Below are 27,995 nucleotides of genomic sequence, written 5' to 3'. Positions count from 1 at the left end.
TAGATGCAACTGGTATAAAAGGAGAAAGGAAAAAAGTCAGTAGCTACAGGAGAACTTCAATCTGACATCAAGTGATCATCAAACTACACTCGTAACTCCCTGTACCAAAGGATAAAGGTAACAGATCTATTTCTTGCTTTTTTGGGAGGATCACACTTTATAAAGATGGAAAAAATATACACTGTTGCAATATATATTAATTATGTAAAATGATTGCTCTTAATAAATGTCAGTTTATATGTATGGATTATTTATCTTTGATATTCAATTAATTTTCAATAGAAAACTGGACAAACAAGATTGAGCCAATTTTTCCATGATATCATTGCTCCACGTTGCTTTTTTTTGTCATGCATACTTTTAGAAATGTCTGTAATAGTAAATATATTTGTAGTAAATTGTGAAATGTATTCATTTTGTATCAGATGATTAAAGGGAAATATGCTATAACCAGGTTGTAAGTAGTATTTCACTAAATAATTTCACTAAAACAAAATTATATAATTTAATCCATTTTGTCTAGTCTACTTTAGAATATACCACTAGTACTTATTAGTATATAACACTAGTACTTAACCTAAGGGGATGTGAAGTACAAATTTTAATTGGAAACATTTACTTGACTACATCAATCAATACATTGTGAATCAAAACCTTTCTTTACATATAATTACTTTCTGTATGTCCATATAAATGTTAATTAGTTATATAATTTACATGTTGCATTAACAGATAGTTACCAGTAGTATGGGTGTTATTACTGTATGATTAGGAACATTGTATAATAACTACACCTTCCTGTACATCATCAGGATATGAAGGTCACGTCAGTGTTATGAGTGCTGTATAAAGGCACAGCTTGCAGTCTTGTGCATTTTTATGGACACAGCTGCTTGGTGATTTGTTATGTATATGATAATGTACTCCTAAATTATAAAGAGATTAGACTTTGAAAAGATATATGACCGAAGTAACCAAAGATCAAGCGCTTTTATACAGGTCAAAGATTTTTGAGGGGGCCTCTATTATCTATCTATTTAGAGTGGACTATATTATTACTTTTGGGTACCTAAAGCTGTGAGAAAAACCGTGGAGACAACACTGAATAGCAATATAAATGACAACTTATTGAGTGTGCAAACACATATTTTGCTGATGGACACACACAGGCAATATAGCTGAGCAAGTTGTTGACACATAATTGTAGAATGATTTTCAGATTTTAGTGTCTGTGCGTTAACAAGCTATAAAAAGAAAGCTTGAAGACCATCTTTTATCATGTATGTCTTAAGACACTTATTTTAAACAACAATGTTATGCAGTGAAATACAGTTATTTTACTGTTTGCCACAAAACTTTTTACCTGTTGGCACCACAGCAAAGTTAAGAGTTAGCTGTTGAAGTACGTTGTTTGTTTACGGAAAAAGTTGTGCATCTTGGGTTAACCACTCTGTGACAGTGTTTGGTGTGAAAGCAGCCGCTTTCAGACAATGGTGAGCATCTAAGTAGAGACACTGGGAAGTGCTAGTCACTAAAGAGGGAGCTTACCCGATGTGGTCTTCCCATTTAAAATGTTTCCATGTATTACTTTTTTTAAATTATATAACAATTTGATTAAATTTTGTAGAAAATGTAAATTGTATAATTACCCTGCCTATTAACACATGGAATATTTAATATCACAATACCTATCAATTCCTATATAGGTACATTAAAATATTGCTTTTTTACCAATGTTAATTTATCATTAAAGATATTACTATCACAGAGTCATAAGTTTATTTGTTATGTTAAATGTACCAGATCATTTTACAACTAAGCAAATTTTTCATCTTGTTTGTCAATATTCTGATTGACATTTATGTAAAAACAAAGGTCCTGTATTGTGAGCTCTGTATCGCAATCCTGAAAACTACATCCAGAATGGACACTAGAGGGTTTGAACAAGTGGAGATGTTGCCTATAGCAACCAGTCAGATTATAGCTGTTATTTTGTAGAATGTAAGTAAATAATATTTTTTTATTATTATTATTAATTTTTATTTATAGGGCGCCACTAGGTGTCCGTAGCGCCGTACAGGGACAAACGAAATTACAATACAAGGAGAGACAGCACAGTACAGTAAACAATAAGCACAGTAACTCTGTGAGCTCAAAGCACAGCAAGGGCGGGGGAGGGGAGAGGGGAAGGTCTGCATACGACGGAGCCCAAGAGGGAGGGCACGGATTATAGGGAGACCCCCAGGGGGGGAGAGGAGGGAGCGGGAGGGGACAGGGGGAAGAGGGTCCTCGAGGAGGACGACAAGGTTGCTGGAGAGCAGAGTTAACAGTGGTGAGACAGAAGGAGAGGTGACCCTGCTCAAAGGAGCGTACAATCTAAGGGGTGAGGTAGACAGACAGAGAGACACGGGGGAGAGAGGGAGGAATGGAGGATAGGGGAAGGGGAATGAAGGGGTAGAAGCAGAAGATAATAACTAGAAAATAGATAATAAATAGAAAAAAACTAGAAAATAATAACTAGAATCTGATTGGTTGCTACAGGCAACATTTTCACTTTTTCAAACCTGCAGTTTAGTAAATCTGGCCCCAGGGGTCTGATTCAATATAGCACTGAAATAAATGTAATGGGCATTAAAAAATAAATAAATGCATATAAATCAGGCATATGCACATCCGTATTCATTGTTGAATATGGATTTAGGTACTCTCTGCATATACGGCACTTGCTATATTGAGACAGACACAACAGGATACAAACAAAACATATGTGGAATATAAAATGCCAGTAGAACGCACAGGAAAAAAGTATTTAATTATTGTCACCTGTTAATAATATAGGCCCTGATTCATTAAGGGGTGAAAATTAGTTTTCTATTTTGCACATAAGTTAGATACTGGCTGTTTTTTCATGTAGTACACAAATGATTGATAGCTTATTGGTACACTGAAATTTAAAGTTGATATTTAGGTGCTACATGAAAAAACAGACAGTATTTAACTTATGTGCAAAATATAAAACTAATTTTCACCCCTTGTATTTTAACATGGTTTTGTCCAGGAAACTTAAGTAAGAAATTTCTTGCCTAAGTTCTTTAATGAATCAGGCCCATAGTCATTAATGGAAAAAAACATTTTTTAAAAAAGGTTTTTTTTTCCTCCTTGAAATCCATTTATCAGGATGTTGTTAATGTCTATTGTACATAAAATGCATTTTTACAGTTGCTGTTAATTGCAAACACATATTCTAGCATGCATAAGCAACAGTCATCCCTGTTACTCAGTACTTACATCTACCCTGTAGCTGGTTCAACGGATACGATTGAAAAACATGTACTTCAGAGGTGTCCTAAGCCTAAACTAGGTGCTGCTGCGTGGGCTCGTCGTTGGCACGCTCTTACTATGCATTGAAAATGTGCATACACCTCTTCTCCTCCCTATTTCACCCTTCAAATCGTAGGTAGCCGGAAGTGTCATTTACATGAAAACATTAATTGTGTTTGTTGGCGTATGTTTCAGTTTCGCTCATGCGTAGAGTGAAAAAACGCACAATACACCACGTAAATTGACTCAACGTTTCAAATGAATCAGGCCCTAGGAATGAAAATAGTGGTATTACGGTATTCTGCATTCCCCAGAAAATGAAGGAAAGTATTGAATAGAGTTACCTATACTTTCTTGAGACACTAGGTGGCAGCCATTCCCTTGTTAAAAAACAAGTATTGCTTTGCAACATTACAATCAGATTAAAATCACCTATAATCAACAAAAATGTCAGATGTTGATTAATTTCTGCATATGGTTGCTTAGAAAGTGACTGATTACCTAACATATTGAAAATGTCCCTCTGGAGTGATTTACTTACATTTACAAAGCACAGAAGTGCTACTGTTCATAAACCCACAGCAACCATTACGATAGTCTCTTTATTAAGGATTGATGAGAAAATGCACACACATGGAGGTGGGGTTGGAGGACGGGGGGTGGGGAACCTAATGCTGTTTTTCAGAAATAATTATAAAAATCTCTATTTTTATCAATTATTTTTATTGAACAAAACTTTGAAAGTTTTTTTGGGGTACAGAAAAAAGAAAAAGGGAAAGGGTACAGACAGGGTCAGGGTTAGGGTTAAGGTTAGGGATTCGGCATTGGTGCTTTAAAAATTCTGATATAGCAGTAGCCATTATAAATGACGTCAAAACACACTGCCATCTTTACTGGTGCTCGTGTTTTGTTACCACACTGACGGGGACTTCTTTTGTCATTATAAAGGTCAGTCAGCATTTATTAACTGTCGGGCAAGTCAGTTTCGTTAATTTGTCGTGCTACTCACTGTCGGTCAAATAAGCTCCGTTAAATTGTACCCCACCTCTCCCTAAGACTTTCAGCCCTGTGCTAAAAAGTGCTCAGGCTCTTATAAACTAGAGATGCTCAGGCTCGGTTCCCTGAGAGCACACCGAACTGTTGCGCGCCCTCAGAACTGAAAATGGGGCAAAATGTCATCGTTATGTCGTCAGATCTCTCAAGTTTTGGATTCTATAAGTATCGCCCTCCACGGCGATCCAGCGCCATTTCAAAAGGGCTGGCAGTCTTGGACTAAATTTGCAGTCACATTGTACTGTGTTATATAGGAAACACACAAACAGGAGAGCTCCATTGCTAATTGTCATTGCTGAAATAGAAATAATAGGGCTGGCAGTCTTGATCTAAATCTACAGTCAAATTGTACGGTGTTATTTAGGTAACACACAAAGAGGAGAGGTCCATTGCTCCATTGCTAATTGTCATTGCTGAAATAGAAATAATAGGGCTTGCAGTCTTGGTCTAAATCTGCAGGCAAAATGTACAGTGTTATATAGGTAACACACAAAGAGGAGAGGTCCATTGCTAATTGTCATTTCTGAAATAGAAATAAAAGGGCTGGCAGTCCTCTAAATCTGCAGTCACATTGTACTGTGTTATCAAAATAGATTCACAGCAGTACACAGAAGTCCTGGAGCACCAAGCAGCTGCTGGCACCAGTCGTGATGATAGTAATCCCTCTGCGTCATCTGCTAAAGTCTATGTTAAAGTGTATAGTGTTTTTAAGTCAGGGAAATAAAAATGTAAAAAAACACCTTTTACCTTTGTCAAGAAAAAAAAGACCTGTAATCCAGGCAAAGTTATTAAAAAAATAAAACTGCCAACATGCCATTCTACACATGCAGTGGCTGGGAAAGAATGAGGCCTTTGCCTTTCTTTATGAGTGCTAGTTCTACAACTGTCACTGAGGCATCTTCTTGTAAGGTCAGTCATGCCCAAGCAAGACCTTGTCATTCTGACTACAAAAGTGGTGTCCATATACTTTTACATGTAAAAGCCGAGCTGGAAGAAAACTGTAAGGCATTAGAGGAAAATGTATGTTCAGATTCAAAAATTACACAAATCCCTGAGGAGAGTCTATCCACGAGTACTATGTGTAAGCCTGACCTTTCTGATAGTGTACCAATAAAGATGGCCCCTTTCAGCATTTCTGCAGATGTGTGCATGAACAGCCCAAGTGTAGCCGCTGATATACAAATTGAGGATGCCAATTTTGGAGTTGCAACAGGATGAGGGGGATATTTGTGTAGCTGACGAGGGCTCTTATGAGGATGTTGATGAGGATGATGTTGTTTGTGTAAGTCCTGCACCAGTGGAAGCAGTTCTTGCACATGATAAGAAGACGGCCATTGTCATGCCTGGGCATAAGACCAAAAAAATCCACCTCTTATGTGTGGAATTATTTTTACCCAAATTCCTGACAATAGTTGTCTAGCCATTTGTAGCGTTTGTAAAGCCACAGTCAGTAGAGGTAGGGACCTTAACCATCTAGGAACCTCATCCATGTTACGCCATTTGAAGTGAGTTCATATCAAACTGTTGGGAAAATTGGAAACTTATGCTAAAAAAATAACAACAAGCAGTCCAGCATCAGCTAGGTCCCTTCTCTCAGCTAGATCCCGACACCTGCAATCTACACCCACAACACCGCCCTCATGAATATCCTCAGTAGCGATCGGAGTTAGTCCTGCATCCAAGTTGCTAAGGCTAGATGACTACTCCACTATCCTGGATTCCTCAGGAGAATTCTTGAGCCTTAGTCCCACTGCTGCTGCTTCTGCTGGGGGTGAATCTTCATCCCAGAAGCAGACCAAGATGAAGACTAGTAGTAGTTTACAACAATTGACTGTTAAACAATCCTTTGCAAGAGGAAGCAAGTATAAAAGCTGTCACTCAGTCGCAAAGTGGATCACAGACGCCATGGCAACTATGCTAGTATTAGATCTGCGTCCAATATCCACTATTAATGCAGCTGGTTTTTCACAGTTAGTTGAGGTCTTGTGTCCCTGTTACCAAATTCCATTATGACACCATTTTACTAGAAAAGCTATTCCTTACCTCTACCAGAAGGTTCGTAAAAATGTAATTATAGTGCTACAAAATTTCATTCTACCCACTGTACACTTATCTACAGATACTAAAGATTATATGACTGTGACAGCCCACTGGGATGGTGATTCGCCTTCACCAGCAGGAACAGCAGCAGCAGCATGTACGTCATATTATTCAGAGGCAGGCTACTCTGTGTATAACCGGCTCACTAAGAGGCATACATCTGACAATCTCTTACAAAAACTAAGGGATGTCATTGCAACATGGCTTATCCCGCTTAGTCTCTCCTCAGGATATGTATTTTACTCAAGCGCAGCGGAGAATACTTTCCGTGTTGTGCAAGGTGCTGAAACCATTCGAAGTAGTCACCTGTGAAGTGAGTTCAGACACTGCTAGCTTGTATCAAGTGATTGCCTTAATTAAGCTTTTGGAAAAGCAGCTTGAGAAACTGAAGGAGGAGATTAAACAAAGTGATTATGCTAAGTATGTCGGACTTGTAGATCAAGTACTTTATACGCTTCATCAGGATCCAAGAGTTACCAAAATCTTGAAATCGGATCACTACATTTTGGCGACTGTGCTTGATCCTAGGTTTAAGAGCTATGTCTTCTCTTTGTTTCCAGCTGACCCAGATCTGAAGAGATGCAAGGCGCTTCTGGTGAGCAAGATGACAGCTCAAGTGTTACGTGACAGGCGTCTCCTCCTTCAGGTTCTCAGTCAACTGCTGCTAGGAAAAAACTTAGCTTTCCCAAGGAACCCAGGGATGATGCAGATGACTCAGCACAACATTTTGACATCTGGTCTGGTCTAAAATAATTGACCAAAAAACGTGACACCTCTGCCGTAACTTTACCTGATCCTACTATCAACATCCAAAGGATGGTGGAGGATTATTTTAACAACAGCATAGAAATGGACACATCAGACAGTCCCTTTACATACTGGGAGTAAAAAAATTTGGAGATCCATGTACCAACTCACTTTGCACTGCCCACACTCCAGAGTGTACTCGTAAAGAGTTTTCAGCACAGCCGGGAACCTTGTCAGAGATCGTCGCAGGCTTCTTCCTCAAAATGTGGAAAAGATGATGTTCATAAAAATGAACTTCAATTTGCACGAGGAAGGCCTTTCCCGCCAATGACATCAAAATACTGAGACTTCTGTAATGGTGGATTTCTGCGGTGATGAATTAATAATTTGTGAGGATGATGTACAAACTGATGAGGGTATGGTTGAGGCTGAGGATGATGACAACAACATCTTGCCATAGTACTGTTCATTAACAGTACTTTTACCTTAGGTGCCTAAAGGCCTTTGTTAGCTTGTTTTGGGAGGGCCCAAACAAACCAAGCACATCAACCTCAAAAGTTACACTCCTTGTCACTGAAGTGCTTGGTTTGTTAAAGTGTACATGTCCTTTTTAAGATCCAACATAAGGGTGGGTGGGAGGGCCCAAGGACAATTCCATCATGCACCACTTTTCCTTTCATCTACCATTGTGTGCCAATGTTACCTACATGTGCTATATACTGTTGTGTGATTTGCAAAAATCTTAGACACACATTGATGATGCAGATGAGTCAGCACAACATTTTGACATCCGGTCTTGTCTACTGTAAAATAATTGACCAGAATTAATGATACCTCTGCTGTAACTCCACCTGATCCTACTATCAACTATCAACATCCAAAGAATGTTGGAGGATTGTTTTTAATTTTTTTGAACGGTATAAAGAGAACAGTTTTATTAACAAAGAACAACGTTTCTTGCAGAAGTAATGGATGTCTAAATAGACATTTATATGCAGTACCTTCCACTTTGCTGCAGTTTCATCAATGTTGCACAAAGTGTTTGCAATCTGCACTTTATGTCAAAGGTACCTAACTATATTGTAATTTTTGGGGAATTAGGGCCTATTTCGAAGCTCAGTGATGAACTTGCTTTTTGCTGTAAATTACAATGGCTCTTTTTAGTGCATTGTCTGGCGCCCTGGATTAGTCTGGGTCTGTTAAAAGCACGCATCCCGGGAAGGGTCAGCGCTCATCGCCATGTATTAGCTATAGAATTACCACAATTATCCAAGGAACGGGTGAAACGATCAAATGCACATAACTGATTTCATGATCCAAGGACAATCCCATCTTGCACCACTTTTCTTTTCTGCCACTGCTGTGTGGCAATGTTTCCTAGATGTGCTATGAACTGCCGTGTGTTTGTGTCATTGCTCTGTCGCTTAGCATCCAGCCAGGTCACTGCAGTCTTTGTTTGAAAGTGTATGAAAATAATATTGTGACCTGTGAGGTGGTCAAAATGGACTGCAAATGACTTGAAAATAGTGTTATTGAGGTTAATAATAATGTAGGGGAAAAAAAGCAAAATTATGTGATTTTAGCAAAAAAGTAAGGATTTTATTAAAAAATAGGGATCTAAAACTAAAACACGCAAGGGCGGTTTTGCCAAAACCCAAACCAAAACACGAAGTTAATACAGATCCAAAACCAAAACCAGAGCACGGGGGTCAGTGAACATCTCTATTATAAACCCCACTGGGCTGCCGAAACTGGGATAATGAACAAGTTTAATGCTCCAGGAATGCAACTTTGCCTTCCTAGTTGTCCCAGTATAATGGGCTGGGGTCTTGCAGACCCTGGTTCAATATACCAAAATAGTAAAAATAAGTTAACATAGACACAATTTTAAAATACATTTAAACTCTTGACCTGTCATAGTCCAAGTGGACAAATGAGAAAAAAAATCCCCATACAGAATGATGCATCTGCTCACTAACACTGGCCACTGCTAAATGATGAAAGCAGGGAGACTTTGTGGCTCCCTTCACCACCAGTCAATCACAAGTGGTTTTTCCCAGGCCACTTTTAGCTGCTTTAATCCCACATCAATTTATTGAATTAAAAACAGCCATGTTTGGGAGTTACAAACAGCTTTGTAAAAATTACCACAACAAAAAAAATAAATCTAGTTCAATCAATGTGAATATTACTGTTTGGCAGATTAAAGATTTGGGACAATAAATGTCATTTTTTTTTTTTGTTGGGAGCTTGATTTAAGAAATGTGAGGAAAAAAATTGACATTTAGTAGATTCCCACCATGGTCTCATTTAGGGCCAATTACCAATATAGCGATATGAAATAAGGCACTGAGAATTGTTGTTAGCACAAACTGGGCTCACTTGGTATATTACCATATAGGCAGAAGGACACAAGTTGCAAGTACAATCTGGGAACCACTGATACATAATCATATGGTAATCTGGGCACTATGTATATATAATATAGGAATTACTAATACATTAGGTGTACAACTGGCATAAATGGTGAAAAATGAGAACTGATAGCCCTGTAGATCGGATCAAAGCTAATTGGTTGGTGTTGTTATGAGTCACTGCTCATTTGTAAACCCAATTTCTCCTTTTTGTCACCCAAAATCTCTAACTCACAAAGCTTTTTTTTACATATTTCATGCTCTGAAAGTATTGACATTAAAGGTGCAATTTCACTCAGTCTTTGTTTCTTAGAAACAACAAATTTCTACCTCTTTAACATGAAATTGAAGCATATAGTCATTTTTTCCATTTGAAAAAGCACTTAGTGGGGTAGATTGATATGTCTGCCACTGCACAAAAAAGGTCTCTCTTTTGAGCCAGTCAGTGATGGAGCTCCTCAGCAGTCACGTAATGGCAGAGGAAAGAGGCGGCAGAGTTTTATGCTATGAATTTTCAAAAGTCTCTCTGCTTACGACATTATATGTCTTCAGACTGCGGTTGTCATGACGTTTACAAGACACTTGGAAAAGTGTAAATCATTATTATCAGCATTAATCAAAGCCCCAATGGAAAATGAACTGAATGTGTATTCTTAACGTAGTGATTCATGTTAAATAAACACCTCATTGCGGCTTTAATGGGGTAAGTGATGGAATATTCTTATAATAGCGCTGTTTTGTTTGATAGCTTTAGGCAGGTGTAACTCTAAGCTATGCTATACAATAAAATAATTTAAAATGTGAAACTAGTGTATTATTTGTCTTTTACTGTATTACAGGAACACTATGGATTGTTATGGGAAATACACAGCAGTTGTTCTTGTCTTTCTGTCAGTCTGTATGCATGTCCTTCATGCCTTCCCTGAAGAAAATTTCCTGGCTCCAGGTAAGGATGATTGTTCTATGATCTACTGTCAAGATCGTTATTTCTTATGTAAATGTATTTTGGTACCATCTCCTGGGGTATATGGTGTTTATAGCAGTCAAGAGATAGCACACAAGTCCAAAAGTTTTGTGCAACTGGCCTCAGACAGTTTTTTAAACTCCAGGGGGTGAATGTATCAAGCCGAGAGTTTTCCGGCGGGTTTGAAAAACCAATCGGATTCTAGCTATCATTTATTTAGTACATTCTACAAAATGACAGCTAGAATCTAAATGGTTGCTATAGGCAACATCTCCACTTTTCAAACCCGCAGGAAAACTCTCAGCTTGATACATTTACCCCCAGGACTCTTTTTGGCTTTTTAACAGGCCTATAGCCCCCCAGCAGCTCACAGAAAATAACATTTTCCTGGGGTTTTTAAACAAGTAGATTAGAAACCTAGTTGAAATATACCTGCCTATATCATACACTAACCTAGTATGAAGACCCTTAAAGTACCATTAAACCCAAGAAATACAATATTCAGATGTTAATATTAAGGAACAAAAATTTTAGTTTGCTTTTAACTGACATTATACTGCAGCATTATTAAAAACTAAGGTATTACCTCCCACTCCAATACTGACAGCTGAAGCCCCTCCTACACCTTGCTGGCCTTTCCCTGTCTTTAATCTGTACATTCACACAATGCATTTCTACAAACAAGTATGCCTAGTAATCAGTCTCTGTCTCCTGTGTTAGAGAAATATTTCCCTATTAATACAGCAATCTTCTGCATATTTTTATGTATGAACACTTAAATTATTTCATGTCTAATATTCAGCTCAGTAAATAAATATATATATTGGTGTCAGATATAAACGTTACATGTTCTTTAAATGAAGCTATTTTATTTCTGTACACCAGGCTGTCCTGAGTGCAGACTGAAGGAAAATACCTATTTTTCAAAGATGGGGAAAGGGCCGATTTTTCAGTGCAGTGGATGCTGCTTCTCTAGGGCATACCCTACCCCGATGAGATCAAAGAAGACAATGTTGGTGCCTAAGAACATTACCTCCGAAGCTAAGTGCTGTGTTGCAAAGACACAATACAGGGTAAGGAGTAGAATTACATAGGGACAATATCTCATTCTAAGTGTCATGATCTTGCTTTATCAGGTACAGACTTAAAATAAAAATATGAATTCTAAAAATATTGAAAAACTTAATGTTAATGACATATAGGAAGAGCCAAATAGTTCTTCACATGTAGATGGTTATGTACAATTAAGGCTGCTGGCCTTCATCACCAATAAATGATATTAGGTAAAGGCATCACTGATCCTGATGACAGATTACACAGGACTGCGAAATTTAAGGTATTGAAACCATTTTTAATATTACTTTTATATTCTTAATTATACCTCTGTGTACATCAAGAAATAGTATATAAAAAAAATACCACATCACACTTAACTATTACATTATTTTTAAGAAAAATTAAGAAGTTTAATTGTTTTTGACATATTTATTGTGAAATACAAAGAAGTGTAGATGATATCACTGTGTTTTTATCTTAATTACATAATAAAAATAACAATAAAATCAAACAATTATAGAAACAAAACCATAATTATTGAAATTAATATTTTATATTTTAATATCTTGGTTTTTTTTTCTTCAAACTTCGTTTTTTCGATTTTCGCTTATAAGTTTTTTTCCTGTGTCGTCTCTGTGTATCATCCAGCAGTAGTCATCCATCATGCTGATGTCCCAACGACCGTGGTATCTTCTTTCTACATCTTTAATGTCTTGGTGGAACCATTCACCCTGTTCTTCACTGTAGTCTCTGAGATTATTTGGGAAATGATCAATATGGGAATTCAAAAAATGTTCCTTTAAACTCATATTGCAGCCAAGGTTCTGTAACTATTGAGCATGTCCCTGACAATTTCTTTGTAGTTTGGATCCTTGACATTGCCTAAAAATTTTGAAATCACTTGTTTGAATGAAGTCCACGCCGAAAGTTCCACAATATTCATTACATGCCCGAAAATGTTCTTTTATTAACTTTCTAATGGCATGGCCTGTAAAAATGCCTTCCTTCAGTTTAGCATTGGATATGTTAGGGAATTTGGTGCAAAGATATTTGAAAGTTTCTCCATCTTTAGGCAGTGCTTTTACAAATTATTTCATCAATCCTAATTTTATATATAGCGGTGGAGGTAAAACTTTATTTGGCTCTACTAAACTGGATTTGATGACATTATGTTTTCCAATTTCTAAACTTTTTCAAGCTGGCCAATTTTATTTTTGCCAATATAAATTCTTAGCTCTGCTATTCCATTCACAAAGAAAACATGGGAATGTATTCTTATGTGCTCACCTTGTAGTTGTAGTTGTTGTGTGTGTGCAATGTTCCTTTAGACCAGTGGTTCCCAAACTTTCTCAGTTCGAGGCACCCTTATGGTCACCATAATCTTTCCAAGGCACCCCTAAGCCAAATTAATTACCGGGTAGTCCCGTTTTTTAAGTAGTTGGGTCAAAATGACGTAAGATGTATTTAGGCCCCTTCACCATCATATTGTGCCTCTTCATCATATCACTGCGCCCCTTCACCTCTCTGTCCCCCTTCAGCGTGTCTCTCTGTCCCTTTCCTTCAGCGTCTCTCTCTGTCCCCCTCCTTCAGCGTCTCTCTCTCTGTCTCCCTCCTTCAGTGTCTCTCTCTCTGTCCCCCTCCTTCAGCGTCTCTCTCTGCCCCCCTTCAGCGTCTCTCTCTCTGCCCCCCTTCAGTGTGTCTCTCCGCCCCCTTCAGCGTGTCTCTCTGCCCCCATTAAGCGTGTCTCTCTGCCCCCATTCAGCGTGTCTCTCTGTCCCCATTCAGCGTGTCTCTCTGCCCCATTCAGCGTGTCTCTTTGTCCCCTTCAGCGTCTCTCTCTGTCCCCCTTCAGCATCTCTCTCTGTCCCCCTTCAGCGTCTCTCTCTGTCCCCCTTCAGTGTCTCTCTCTGTCCCCCTTTAGTGTCTCTCTCTCTGCCCCTTCAGTGTCTCTCTGTCCCCCTTCAGCATGTCTCAAATCTGTCCCCCTTCAGTGTCTCTCTGTCCCCCTTCAGTGTCTCTCTGTCCCCCTTCAGCGTCTCTCTCTGTCCCCCTTCAGTATCTCTCTCTGTCCACCTTCAGTGTCTCTGTCCCCCTTCAGTGTCTCTCTCTGTCCCCCTTCAGTGTCTCTCTCTGCCCCCTTCAGCGTGTCTCTCTGTCCACCTTCAGTGTCTCTCTGTCCCCCTTTAGTGTCTCTCTCTGCCCCCTTCAGTGTCTCTCTCTGTCCCCCTTAGTGTCTCTCTGTCCCCCTTCAGTGTCTCTCTCTGTCCCCCTTCAGTGTCTCTGTCTGTCCCCCTTCCATGTCTCTCTGTGCCCCCCGTCAGTGTCTCTCTGTCCCCCTTCAGTGTCTCTCTGTCCCCCTTCAGCGTCTCTCTCTGTCCCCCTTCAGTATCTCTCTCTGTCCACCTTCAGTGTCTCTGTCCCCCTTCAGTGTCTCTCTCTGTCCCCCTTCAGTGTCTCTCTCTGCCCCCTTCAGCGTGTCTCTCTGTCCACCTTCAGTGTCTCTCTGTCCCCCTTTAGTGTCTCTCTCTGCCCCCTTCAGTGTCTCTCTCTGTCCCCCTTAGTGTCTCTCTGTCCCCCTTCAGTGTCTCTCTCTGTCCCCCTTCAGTGTCTCTGTCTGTCCCCCTTCCATGTCTCTCTGTGCCCCCCGTCAGTGTCTCTCTGTGCCCCTTCAGTGTCTCTCTCTGTCCCCCTTCAGTGTCTCTCTCTCTGTCCCCCTTCAGTATCTCTCTCTGTCCCCATTCAGCGTGTCTCTCTGTCCCCCTTCAGTGTCTCTCTGTCCCCCTTCAGTGTCTCTCTCTGCCCCTTCAGTGTCTCTCTGTCCCCCTTCAGTGTCTCTCTGTCCGCCTTCAGTGTATCTCTGTCCCCCTTCAGTCTCTCTCTGTCCCCCTTCAGTGTCTCTCTCTGTCCCCCTTCAGTGTCTCTCTGTCCCCCTTCAGTGTCTCTCTCTCTGTCCCCCTTCAGTATCTCTCTCTGTCCCCCTTCAGCGTGTCTCTCTGTCCCTCTTCAGCGTGTCTCTCTGTCCCCCTTCAGTGTCTCTCTCTGCCCCCTTCAGTGTCTCTCTGTCCCCCTTCAGCGTGTATCACTCTGTTCCCCTTCAGTGTCTCTCTGTCCCCCTTCAGTGTCTCTCTCTGTCCCCCTTCAGTGTCTCTGTCTGTCCCCCTTCCATGTCTCTCTGTGCCCCCCTTCAGTGTCTCTCTGTGCCCCTTCAGTGTCTCTCTCTGTCCCCCTTCAGTGTCTCTCTCTGTCCCCCTTCAGTGTCTCTCTGTCCCCCTTCAGTGTCTCTCTCTCTGTCCCCCTTCAGTGTCTCTGTCCCCCTTCAGTGTCTCTCTCTGTCCCCCTTCAGTGTCTCTCTCTGCCCCTTCAGTGTCTCTCTGTCCCCCTTCATTGTCTCTCTGTCCCCTTCAGTGTCTCTCTCTGCCCCTTCAGTGTCTCTCTGTCCCCCTTCATTGTCTCTCTGTCCGCCTTCAGTGTATCTCTGTCCCCCTTCAGTCTCTCTCTGTCCCCTTCAGTCTCTCTCTGTCCCCCTTCAGTGTCTCTCTCTGTCCCCCTTCAGTGTCTCTCTGTTCCCCTTCAGTGTCTCTCTCTGTCCCCCTTCAGTGTCTCTCTGTCCCCCTTCAGTGTCTCTCTCTCTGTCCCCCTTCAGTATCTCTCTCTGTCCCCATTCAGCGTGTCTCTTTGTCCCCCTTCAACGTGTCTCTCTGTCCCCCTTCAGTGTCTCTCTCTGCCCCCTTCAGTGTCTCTCTGTCTCCCTTCAGCATGTATCACTCTGTTCCCCTTCAGTGTCTCTCGGTCCCCCTTCAGTGTCTCTCTCTCTACAGCTTCAGTGTCTCTCTCTCTGTCCCCCTTCAGTGTTTCTCTCTGTCCCCCTTCAGTGTCTCTCTCTGTCCCCCTTCAGTGTCTCTCTCTGTGCCCCTTCAGCGTCTCTCTGTGCCCCCCTTCACTCTTCTTTACTTACCTTCTTTCCTGACGTCTTCTCTGCTGCTGCTCCTCACTGAGGCTGGACGGACGTGATGACGTCATGCCCGGCAGTCAGTGAGGAGGAGGATCTGGCGCTGGATGATAGGTAAGTTGGGTTTTTTTTGTTTTTTTTTCTTCTCTTTCTTGCTAGGGCAATAGCGGCACCCCTGTGACAGTTTGGGAACCGCTGCTTTAGACAATACGGGGTTTAGGTCCTTTGTAAATTTCAGCTCCATACCCGTGTGGACCTTAATCTGACACTGGGAAGGGGGGGGGGAGTTTTATGACAAGAACTGAATTTCAACGTTCTATACTACCGACTGAATTTATTTAAGTCAATGTTTTAAAATAAATGTAGGCAGTAGATGTAGAATACATTTATTACTTTATAAAATATGAAAAAATGACTTATTCATAAATACACGTTTTGCAGAAAAAGAAACGTCATGTGATATGCAAAATCGGGAGTCATTTTCGTGTTCAGAAGCCAAAAATCACATAAATTCGTTAATAAAGCTTTTTCATCGTAGACCTGTGTTATCAGTTACTTTCCTATTCTGCTGTCATGGGGTTCCACAGAGATCAGTTCCCAGTGGACATACTAGAGACTCCTAAGGTTTTCTGCAGCCTGCAGTTACCTGCACTTCAGACACACCTGATTCAGCTCCTTATTTATGGAGACGTTGCTGAATTCCTCTGATTTTTACAGCACTGTATGGACTTGATTTTGCCAGATACAACACAGTGCCAAGAATAAAGTCGTCAAGTAGTATACTTGTGGCAGCACAGTGGCATAGTGGTTAGCTCTTCTGCCTCACAGCACTGGGGTCATGAGTTCGATTCCCGACCATGACCTTATCTGTGTGGAGTTTGTATATTCTCCCTGTGTTTGCGTGGGTTTCCTCCGGGTGCTCCGGTTTCCTCCCACACTCCACAAAAATACTAATAGGTTAATTGGCTGCTATCAAAATTGGCCCTAGTCTCTCCCTCTCTGTCTGTCTGTCTCCCTCTCTGTCTCTCTGTGTCTGTATATATGTGTGTGTCTATATTAGGGAATTTAGACTGTAAGCTCCAATGGGGCAGGGACTGATGTGAATGAGTTCTCTGTACAGCGCTGCAGAATTAGTGGCGCTATGTAAATAATTGATGATGATGATATTGCTAAGCTTCTATGGGGAACCTTGGGATTGTTCCTTGAATCATCAGAATACCCCCTTCTATGCTTAACAACAGCAGTGACTTTCGTACATCAGTTCTGGTCACAAGCACAGAGTCCAGCCCTTTTGTTTCATTGTTTCAGGATTACTGCTCAGTAATTATGTTTATGTTTATGATTATGTTTCATCATCAAACACAGCTGCAGTATCAACGCGAGGTCATATATAAACAATCAGCTTGATTCATATCATGTATGACCCATGTACATGAGTATGGATAATACTGCTGAAGCATCCTGACCTGGGAGGGATCCTGCCAGACTGAGGTGAAGGCTAGATCAGATTATGGCTCCCAAGAAACAGGGTGGGGCTAATGGTCACAAGAAACTGTCTCAGAAAAATAGTTGTCAAAACCAGCATTTGCAGATGATTCTGAGTTGATAGTTGGGGAGGGGTAAGTTCAGAAAGCACTGGGGGAGGATACCACTGGGTAAAACAATGTGTGTGAGGATGTGCAGAAGAAGATGAGGAATAAAAAGACTGACCATTATTTCTGATTGTTGACAGATAGAAGGGCTCTTACAGAGTTGGCTGCCAAATGGGAGTAAGAGCATGTAAAAGTATATTTCTGCATATATGCAGAGTCATACACATCTTAAGATACGCCGCCCTCTTCGGCAGTATATATGCCTTGTTTCAATAAGCCAACCCCCTTCCACCCTGCAGGAAAAAAAACAAAAGAAAAAAAAGGTTTAAAAACAAACAAGCAAACAAACCAATAGTCGGCAGTGAGGTTCCGAGTCGGACCCCCTTTCATGCCCGGGCCCGGGTAATTAGTACCCACCCACCGCTCTTGGTGGCCCTGCACTCACCACAGAGTCCATGTCATCTGACTTGATTTTGCTGGGGGGAAGGGGGGATGTGTGACAAAGTGGATGACTTACCACATGTGTTTAGCAGAGAATCTTCTTTCACAGCTAGCAGGCCCTAGGGTATGGCAAATAAGCCAAACAATGTACCTGTCCTAATCACCTTTATTGAGGGGAGGTGGGTGGTGTCAGACTCAGGGGGAGGAAGATATGGGCCTGCTATCTGTCAGTCAGTCTACAGCTAATTGATGGGTGTATGCTGTGGGTCTCCCTGTTATTATTATTATTAATTTTTATTTATAGGGCGCCACAAAGTATCCGTAGCGCCGTACAAGGACAAACAATGGCACAGTACAAGGTGAAACAGCACAGTACAAGTAACAGTAAGCACTATAACTCTTTGGGCTCAGGCACAGCAAGAAAGAGAGGGAGGGGAAAAGTGAGTACAGGCAGGTAACTATGGCCCAAGAGGGTGGGCACGGATGACAGGTAAGATTCACTGAGGGGAGCGGAGAGAAGCGAGACGAGACAGAGGGCAGAGGGACCGAGAGGAAGTGAGCTGAGTAGCTGGAGAGCGCAATTAAAAATGTTGGAAACAGGAGGTAGGATCTAAATGGAGGGAAGACAGGAAGACACACGGATGAGATGGAGAGACGGGAGAAACGGAGATCGAGTCGAGGAAGGGGGAGAAGGGAAGAAGGGATGAGAAAGAGAGGTAGCCGACCGGTGGGAGTTTAGGCATGAGACTGGAAGGCTTTTAGGAAAAGGTGGGTTTTTAATGTTCGTTTGAAAGAGGACAGACTAGGGGAAGTTCTGATGGAGCGGGGCAGCTTGTTCCAATGGAGGGCAGCGGCGCAGGAGAAGTCTTGGATACATGCATGAGAGGAGGTAATCAGAGGGGAAGAGAGGCGACGATCGTTGGACGATCGCAGTGGGCGGGAGGGAGTGTGAATAAAGATAAGGTTGGAGATGTAGGGAGCAGTGGAGTTGGCGAGGGCCTTGTAAGTCAGAGTGAGGAGCTTGAAAAGGATTCTGTAGGGGAAGGGGAGCCAGTGAAGGGCTTGGTAGAGTGGGGAGACAGAGGTTGAACGGTGAGAGAGGAAAATAAGCCTAGCAGCGGCGTTAAGTACAGATCTAAGAGGAGCGAGATGAGAGAGGGGGAGGCCAATAAGGAGAAGGTTGCAGTAGTCCAAGCGGGAGATAATCAGAGATTGGACGAGAGATTTGGTGGCATCCTGGGAGAGGAAGGGCCGAATGTGGGCAATGTTGCGAAGATGGAAACGGCAGGATTTGGCGAGAGAGTGAATGCGAGGGGAAAAGGAGAGAGAGGAGTCGAGGATGACACCTAGGCAGCAGAGTTGGGGAACAGGGGAGATAGAGGAGTTGTCAACAGTGATAGATAGATCAGAGGGGATCAGCCCAGCTTAGCATAGCCTGGTGATTTTTTCAGGGGGACGCAATGTTTTTTGTTCCCCCGATTTAATGATAACTAGCCCAGCAAATGAACTATGTGTGCCGGTACTGGTTTTAATTGAGGAAGGGGCCACACCATTATTTACTTATTTGTTTAATTCAAGACTTTTGAAGATACATGCTAATGATAATCATCATCAGCAATCAGCATGTAACTTTACACCATGTCTAACATATGCTAACTGGTGTATCTGGAGATTGCAAATCAGAATAGGCCACAACTCCATGGTGCATGCTACACTTACCTGTGTATACCCTTATTGTTGTCTCTCCAAGCATAGGGGTCCAGAAGTGAAAGTTACACTGAAATTTAAATTCAACATTGTGTTACTATGCATTACAATTTTTAAGCCTGAGAGTTATGTACTCTTTTTTCATGCAGTCTTCTGTGTGCAGAGGGTTGTCCCTGGCAGTTGTGAGTGATTGCTGAGGGATTTGCTTGCAGCACTACCAACACTCTGTGTATTCACATGTGAGCAATAACAACCACATGCAGACACACGCCGCTTGTGGATGTACATGGGGATGCACTCTTCACTTCTATGCGTGCATTATGACATCTTCATGCAGAAATGCACAATGCAGTAGTGCATGTTTAAACATGTGCATGAGAATCCCTTTGAGTCGGAACATTATTTTTGTAGTGGGTAGTCAGAAGCAGTTGCTCCTTTACAATCCCCCTGTTGTTACTTGTCCTTGTCGAAGTAATTCCAGTATTTCCTTTCATTTGTTTTGGTCATACACATCTAAAATTCTTTTAACCCTTGCTGGGGGATAGTCTTTCTTCAGTCAATAGTTCCTAACTAAAGCAATAGTCTTTTAGAGTCTTATGGTCTTTGTTAAGAAATTAATCTGTGTATATCTTCCACCTAATAGCAATATACTTTAGTCACTTTGCGTACTAAGGGCAACAATAAATCTGGTGCTCACACTTTGTTGGATTGGATACCAACACATAAGTCTGCTAACGTGATTTGTGATGCTTTAAGTATTGTAAAATGAATCATAGTTGAACAAACAAGCTAATCATAAAGATTTTAAGATTTTTTTTACTGTGTATACATTTTGTTTGTATTTGAGTAAAGTAGACTTGTCTTATTTACATTCTATTCCTGGGGTAAATGTATTAATCTGCAGGTTTGTCAAGTCACTGTTTTTCTATGATTTTGACGGCCATGCACTAGCTGGGGTTTGCCTTTAATAAAATTGCTGTTTTAAATATCACCATTAAATTGTGGAAAATCGGCGATTTGATGAATCCACAGATTAATACATATACTCCCTGATGTCAATTTTATTCCGGATTCCTTTATTACTGGGTTTACCCATTGCCTATACCTCCCAACTACCCCAATTTAGGCTGGACAGTCCAGCTTAGATGTTGGTAGGTAAATCACTTGTCAAACATATAAGTAAAGGTTAAATAGAACATATTCCATTTCAGCGCCCTCTCCGTTATTGTAGCATTGTATTATTTGATGAGGTGCAGCGATTTTTGTGCAAGAGCGCCCGGTCCTATTTGTTTAAATCCTGTGAATGGGTGGGGTATGCAGGTGTCATTGGTGCGTTTGGTAGTGCAGATACATTTTTTAGGTTTTTTTAGGGGATGGAAAGGTGGTTGGGGGTGTGTTAGCACATTATGTTTAATCCTTAGTATCTGCTGTAATCCATAGCAATTAGCATTTGCTTTTGATTTAATGTAACTTGGTTAAAGCTGACTGTTTTTTTTATTACATCCAATATAAACCAGTTATTCTGCTACCTTAGTTTAAAAGCAAAATGGTGTCCTAACCGCAGTCTGACAGGCTTGCAGCGGAGGCTGAGAGGAGGCTCTTTGCTTGGGCAACAATTATGTATTTTTTTTCTTTCATACACAAAGAAAAAGCAACGTAAATGATAAGAGAAACTTGATTCACATGCTACAGAGGACAGAATGAATTGTTCGGGGCAGTGCCACTGTATTTTGTTTTGAGCGCAGGTCTATCAAGTCTATTGAACATTATTTTTTAAAAGACGTGTACCTATTGCATGAAGCTGGTCTTAGGTCATCAAAAGTTGTGTGCCAAGTTGCAAACAGGTAAATACAGTCAATTTTTGTTTTCAGAATGAAACAAATATTATGACATTATACATCAAGTGATCACCAATATTAAGCAACACAAAGGCAATTATATAAATCAATATTTAAACTGCTGTCTAGCAACTTTCTCCTAACAAAACCTATTTCTGGACACAGCACCTTTGTCCAGTGGCAAGTATGACAGCGTGGGTCCTGCTGTAATAGCAGGGTTATCTGTAAAAACATAGGGCATGTGCCTATGTTTTGTTTTTTTTAATCTTAAAAAATGTATATTTTAAACTAAGTTATGTGAAACTTGGGAATTTTAAAAGAAACCATTTGCCCTATATCATTAATGTTTGTATGAAATAAATATCAGGATGTAGCACTTAGTAGTTTGATTTTATCGGGCCTGATTCATTAAGGATCTTAACTTAATAAACTTCTTATTTAAGTCTCCTTGACAAAACCATGTTACAATGCAAGGGGTGAAAATTAGTATTCTGTTTTGCACATAAGTTAAATACTGACTGTTTTTTCAGGTAGCACACAAATACTTGAAGCTTATTTGTAAATTGAAATTTAAAGTTGATATTTGTGTGCTACATGAAAAAACAGTCAGTATTTAACTTATGTGCAAAACAGAATACTAATTTTCACCCCTTGCATTGTAACATGGTTTTGTCCAGGAGACTTAAATAAGAAGTTTCTTAAGTTAAGATCCTTAATGAATCAGGCCCACCATCTGTAAAGTATTATTGTCTTTTTAACACCATGGATGTATATTTTACAGATCACTTTATCGGATACTGTGAAGATTGAAAATCATACAGCGTGTCACTGCAGTACATGCCTCTATCACAAATCCTAAATGTGAAACATTATCTTACATGAAAATATAGTTTTAATTAACTCTCCTGTTTTATTTTTTATTTTTATATATGAAACATTGTTCTTAGCCTAACATGCCTGAACATGAGTTCATTTATTTCCCCTGACTTGCTGTCGTTACTTTAAAATAAAATTTTAAATTGCTAAAATATTCTATTTAGTTTTTTGTTTGACAGCACAAGTAGTAACCATGTTTTTCCTGATAAATCACTATAATAGTAACATATATAATGTGACACTTGTCATTTACGAACTGTATGTAATATGTTATATTAGTAAAACGCTGCATGTCTCACTGATCTGTTTTTGAATGGGCTGCACTCCACACATTGGGATTTAGACATTCTGAACACTATTTTCAAAGAAAGCAACGCTTATTTCACCAGAAATTCTTTATTAGATTATGAGAGGCATTTATTATGTGATATGCCCATTGCGCTCAATCTTATTCTAAATGTCAATTTTTGAGCATAGCTTTGAAAATTCTTATTATGGACAACAGCTTTCTTCAGTGTTTTCCTGGTCAAAATCTCAAATTTCCCTGAAATTTGTACTTAAAATGCCATGGTACATACATAAAATTAAAGAGGAAAAGTAACACAGAGGGACTAGGAAATACCGTGAAAAAAGACGGGAAACAGCGGGAGAACTGGGAAAAAATGGAAGAACCAAGTAAAAAAATGGGAAAAAAACTGGAAGCACTGTAGAAAACTAGGCAAAATAGGGAAAAAAATCTAAAAGTGGAAACAGTTTCAGAGTTATTAATATAGAATTAATAGGACCATCATGTTTGTTTTTTCAAGAGCCTTATACAGCAGCTAATTATGACTGTAGACAACACTGTCAGCTAATAAGCAATAATGCAGATACCTATCATTTTTCAGCACAGTTATGCTCTACTTAAAGCTATATTTAAACATAAATATACTTTTCATTATAGTTGGCCTTTATTTTATATCCACATTCTGGACAATGCCAAGATTGGATTAAAACCAAAGGCAATGTTTGAAAAACAAAAATAATCTAATTTACATTTTACAGGCCATTCATATATTTATTATTAAGGATTTTATGTGCTTGTATCGTATGACTTTTAATGGTCAGTAACAGTGAGGTAAGAACTAGATTGTTTAAAACACAACATAATTCAGGCATAGCAACCAATCATACAATATTTTCTCTTGAGGAATATTAAGATAAAGTAGAATGACTTTGCATTATTTAAGGTGAGGTATGGATAAAACCAAGACTTCATTACATATTCACTGAAAGAAACTATGACATTTATCACGAAGATCAGATCTTGTATATGTAATAAAAAAATAAATGTATGAAAAGATGCCTTTAGAAAGGATCATAAAAAATCAACAATGCAAAACCCTTTTAAACAACATAATTATATGTAAAATGATACCCTTTTCTAAACTTAAAAGTCAGTAAATATTAAGAAAGAATTAAGAATAACTCATTTTAAATGCTTCTTTCTTTAAGGTAGTCAACATTGCTTTGAATTTTATATATTCCCCAGTTATTCACAAATGTTAATATTACATGTTATTTTTAAGCTGATATAATGACTCTCTTGTTCAATAAACAACTGATCTTGTCAAATATAATCTGCAATAAGTTTTAAGTAATTTGTTTGGTGTTTTATTTTATGACTTTGTAACATACACAACTTTATGAGCCTAACTACTATTATGTGTTGCGCTAGAATAGATTGTCTAGTTACTTGCTATTGTCATAGTGCATTGTGATCACTATAATGTACAGCGATGCGAGCAGTGACACCGTATATCCTAAATAAACTTGGTACAGTTGAAGGATTTTTGAGTGTTTAATTGCACACAATGATGCCCATTATTATAATCCTTAAAAATTGCGGAGAAAACATAGTCATTAAAAAAAAGTGTTTCCTTTATAAAGCGCTGATACACTATATGGACAAAAGTATTTGGCCACACCTGTAAATTATTGAGTTGAGGTGTTTCAATCAGACCCGTTGCCAGAGGTGTATAAAACTAAGCACCTAGACATGCAGTCTCAATTGGCAAACATTTGTAATACAAAATTGGTCGTTCTGAAGAATTCAGTGACTTCAAGCATGGTACTGTGATAGGATGCCACCTCTGCAATAAGACAGTTCGTGAAATTTCATCCTTGATGGATATTCCACTGTCAACTGTTTAGGAACAACAGCAACTCAGCCATGAAGCAGAAGACCACATAAAATCACAGAGCGGGGTCAGCGGCTGCTAAGGCGTATGGTGCGTAAAAGTCGCAAATGTTCTGCTGATTCCATAGCTGAATAGTTCCAAACTTCCACTGGCATTAATGTAAGCACAAAATCTGTGCGTTGAGAGCTTAATGGAATGGGTTTCCATGGCTGAGCAACTGCATGCAAGCCTCACATCACCAAGACCAATGCCAAGCGTCGGATGGAGTGGTGTAAAGCACACCGACACTGGACTGTGGAGCAGTGAAAACATGTTCTATGGAGTGACGAATCACACTTCTCTGTTTGACAGTCAGGTGGACGAGTCTGGGTTTGGCGGATGCCGGGAGAACATTACCTGCCTGACTGCATTATGCCAACTGTGAAGTTTGGTAGAGGAGGAAAAATGAAATGGGGCTGTTTTTCAGGGTTTGGGCTAGGTCCCTTATCTCCAGTGAAGGGCAATCTTAATACATCAGCATACCAATTCTTTTTGGACACTGCTGTGCTTACAACTTTGTGGCAACTGTTTGGGGAAGGCCCTTTTCTATTTCAATATGACTGCCCCAGTGCACAAAACAAGGACTAAAAAGACATGGCTTGATGAGTTTGGTGTGGAAGAACTTGACTGGCCTGCAGAGAGTCCTGACCTCAACCCCATCAAACAACTTTGGGATGAACTGGAATGGAGATTGCGAGCCAGGCCTTCTTGTCCAACATCAGTGCCTAACCTCTACAGAATGAGTGGGCATAAATTCTCATGAAAACACTACATATTGTGGAAAGCCTCCCAAGAAGAGTGGAAGCTGTTATCGCTGCAAAAGGGGGACCAACTCCATATTAAAATATATGTATTTGAATACAATGTCATTACAGTCCCTGTTGGTGTAATGGTCAAGCGTCCAAATACTTTTGTCCATATAGTGTATATTACGCACTGCTGTGCATTGAGGTGATCATGACACCAACAAATTACATACAAGGACATAAAATAAAATGATGGCCCTCCCCAAATGAGTTTACAGTTTAAAAGGTTAGTGGAACACTTGATGTATAAGGTAGTGGACTAACAATTGTAGCTGTTGGCAGGGAAATTGTCCATGTCATAGATCATCATCATCATTATCATCTATTTATATAACACCACTAATTCTGCAGCGCTGTACAGAGAACTGACATCATTCCCTGCCTCATTGGAGCTTACAGTCTAAATTCCCTAACATACACACACACAAACCAAGAGAGACTAAGGTAAATTTAATAGCAGCCAATTAACCTACTAGTATGTTTTTGGAGTCTGGGAGGAAACGGAGCACCCGGAGGAAACCTATGCAAACGCAGGGAGAACATACAAACTCCAGACAGATAAGGTCATGGTTAGGAATCTAATTGATGATCCCAGTGGTGTGAGGCAGAAGTGCTAATCACTAAACCACTGTTGTGCCCACATAGATAAGCATGTGTTTTACTGATGTCTACTAACTGTTGAAAAAGGTCTGAGAACATTGGTGCAACTGCAACAGTCCTGGATCAATTACTCGTCATGATCATTTTGCTTCAATCTTTTGAGTATTTCTGGTCATTGCAAGCCACAATTGGAATCCAATTTCTCATCTAACTGGGTCGCAAGTGTGCAATATTAGGCTGTCAGTCTTATTGAAAAGAGATAACATAAAACATAGTTTTATATCTAGTCCATGCTACAGGTCTCATTTCAGCAAAGAAAACCTTTGAGGTTACAGTTGGTGATTAAAAGAGGGCGTCTGGGCTATATCATTGAAAGACAACACATCTTGAACCCCCTACATACAAGACTTAAAGACAGAAATTGATCACCTATGTTGTTTTTAGTCCAATTTGTTCTTACCATAAGGAGACCAAGGGCTAGATTTACTATCAGGCGTGATGCATGGCGGCTTGAAGCCGCCATGCATCGCGGCGGTTTTCCGGCGTGTTTGCATTGCAAACAGCCGGATTTACTAATGGGCGCATATCAGCTTCAATTTGAAGCCGCCGGCGATGTCACGGCGGGATGTAATGCTCAAAGCCGCCGGCGGCTTTGAATAGAACATGGCGCTTTTGCTTGAAATGACGGCGCTTTTGTGTAAAGGCGGTTTTTTTGAAAATTACACCTGTCTCCTGACCTGTTACTATTGCCTATTTTCAAAGTCAGGAGATTTGACATCACAAGCCCTATATAAACCACTGGCCTGACACTTTTTTCTCTGATAGGGTTTAGAGGAGTTTTGTGAGAGGAGTTTGGAGGATAGTGGTTTGCTGAGAGTTGGTGAGAGTTGGAGTTTGGTGGATTGGTGGAGCGATATCTGTTTGAAGTGTGAGTAGTCCTGTGGTTTTTTCCTGTTTTGTACTTTTATTTTCTCATTTATTTTCTGTCTTGTATTTTTTGTATTTGATTTGTCCTTTGTCTGTGTTACTTGTGTGTGACTGTGTGGAGAGTGTGTCTGTAGGTAGTGTAGTTTGTTCTTTGTGTTTGTAAGTCCTTCAGTGTTTTGTGTTTTTCTGTCTTCTGGGTAAAAATGTCCAGAGATAGGAGGGGAGAACAGGCTGAGGAGAGGGAGATGGAGGTTGAGGGGTCAGAGGAGGGAGAGGGAGAGGTTGAGGAGACAGGACAGGGCAGGAAGACCAAGGCAGGGAGGAATGTGCGCTTCTCACATGATGAGAATTGTGTGTTGGTGCACAACATCATTCCCTGCTACGAGGTCATCCTAGGGAACCTGGCAGCCCGGACTCCTCTAAGGCGGCGTCACCAACTGTGGGGGAGAGTCTGTGAGGCCGTGAACGCGGTGGGCCCACTGAAGCGGACAGTGGCACACTGCCGCAAGCGCTTCTCTGATATTAAGAGGAGGCTTAAAGAGAAGATGGCCCAGGAAAGGAGGTCGACAAGGCGCACGGGTGGTGGCCCCCCACTTCGTATGGAGTACACCACGTACGAGGAGGAGCTGCGCCAGATAATGCCGGCTGAAATTGTAGAGGGCATAAATGTCCAGGACACCGACTCGCCCTCTTTTGGCCAAGTAGTTGGTGAGTTATTTGTTTTTTTTACCCTAACAGTATTTTAACTGCTTTTCTCTTTTTAAAACTGCTTTTCTCTTTTTAAAAACTGCTTTTCTCTTTGCAAAACTGCTTTTCTCTTTTTAAAACTGCTTTTCTCTTTTTAAAACTGCTTTTCTCTTTGTAAAACTGCTTTTCTCTTTGCAAACGTCTTTTCTTATTTTTTTTTTTTGGTTTTGCAAAGTGTTCTCATAGAAAAAAAAATACAAAATTTGCAAACACATTTGTGCAATAAACAGTATATTTTGGAATTGTTTTTTTCTGGAAATACATTGTATGCTTTTTCTAATACATCCAGAATCGCCAGGACCGCAGTTCAGTCCCAGTGCCAGACCTACACCTCCACCTTCAGCGAGAGATTCGGGCACAGACGAGCAAGCAGGTGCGTGATTTCTGTTTAGGAGAGAAATAATGGAGTTACTTGATTTTCTGTGCAAATGTTGCTGTCAATGTATTTTTTTTTTCCTTTTTATTGTTTGCAATGAGAAGTTAGGGCTACATTTTACTAAACTGATATGTTACCTATAGAAACCCATCAGAATATACCTTTACTTTATTTATTGCATTTAACTAAATGACAGCTAAAATCTGATTGGTTGCTATCGGCAACATCTCCACTTTTTATAGCATGCAGTTTAGTCAAAATA

General features: G+C 40.3%; 1 protein-coding gene across 1 annotated transcript; it reads left to right on the top strand.

Annotated features, from left to right (window-relative positions):
* The first annotated feature begins 15 nt into the window (after nucleotides 1–15).
* CGA (glycoprotein hormones, alpha polypeptide) lies at nucleotides 16–23,581 on the top strand. Its single transcript, XM_075200620.1, has 4 exons — nucleotides 16–117; nucleotides 10,475–10,581; nucleotides 11,485–11,672; nucleotides 21,964–23,581. The coding sequence occupies exons 2-4, from the start codon at nucleotides 10,482–10,484 to the stop codon at nucleotides 22,039–22,041; spliced, it is 366 nt and encodes a 121-aa protein (XP_075056721.1). The 5' UTR covers nucleotides 16–117; nucleotides 10,475–10,481; the 3' UTR covers nucleotides 22,042–23,581.
* The last annotated feature ends 4,414 nt before the right edge of the window (nucleotides 23,582–27,995 follow it).

The sequence above is a fragment of the Mixophyes fleayi genome, chromosome 3 (genome assembly GCF_038048845.1).
Source record: "Mixophyes fleayi isolate aMixFle1 chromosome 3, aMixFle1.hap1, whole genome shotgun sequence".
Lineage (NCBI taxonomy): Eukaryota > Metazoa > Chordata > Amphibia > Anura > Limnodynastidae > Mixophyes > Mixophyes fleayi.
Note: the sequence above shows the minus strand (reverse complement) of the source record. Positions and strands in the feature narration are given on the sequence as shown.

Coding starts and splice junctions, on each gene's coding strand:
- CGA (XM_075200620.1), top strand. CDS start 10,482: ATGGATTGTTATGGGAAATACACAGCAGTTGTTCTTGTCTTTCTGTCA. Junction 10,582..11,484: donor AGAAAATTTCCTGGCTCCAG/GTAAGGATGATT, acceptor TCTGTACACCAG/GCTGTCCTGAGTGCAGACTG. Junction 11,673..21,963: donor TTGCAAAGACACAATACAGG/GTAAGGAGTAGA, acceptor TATATTTTACAG/ATCACTTTATCGGATACTGT.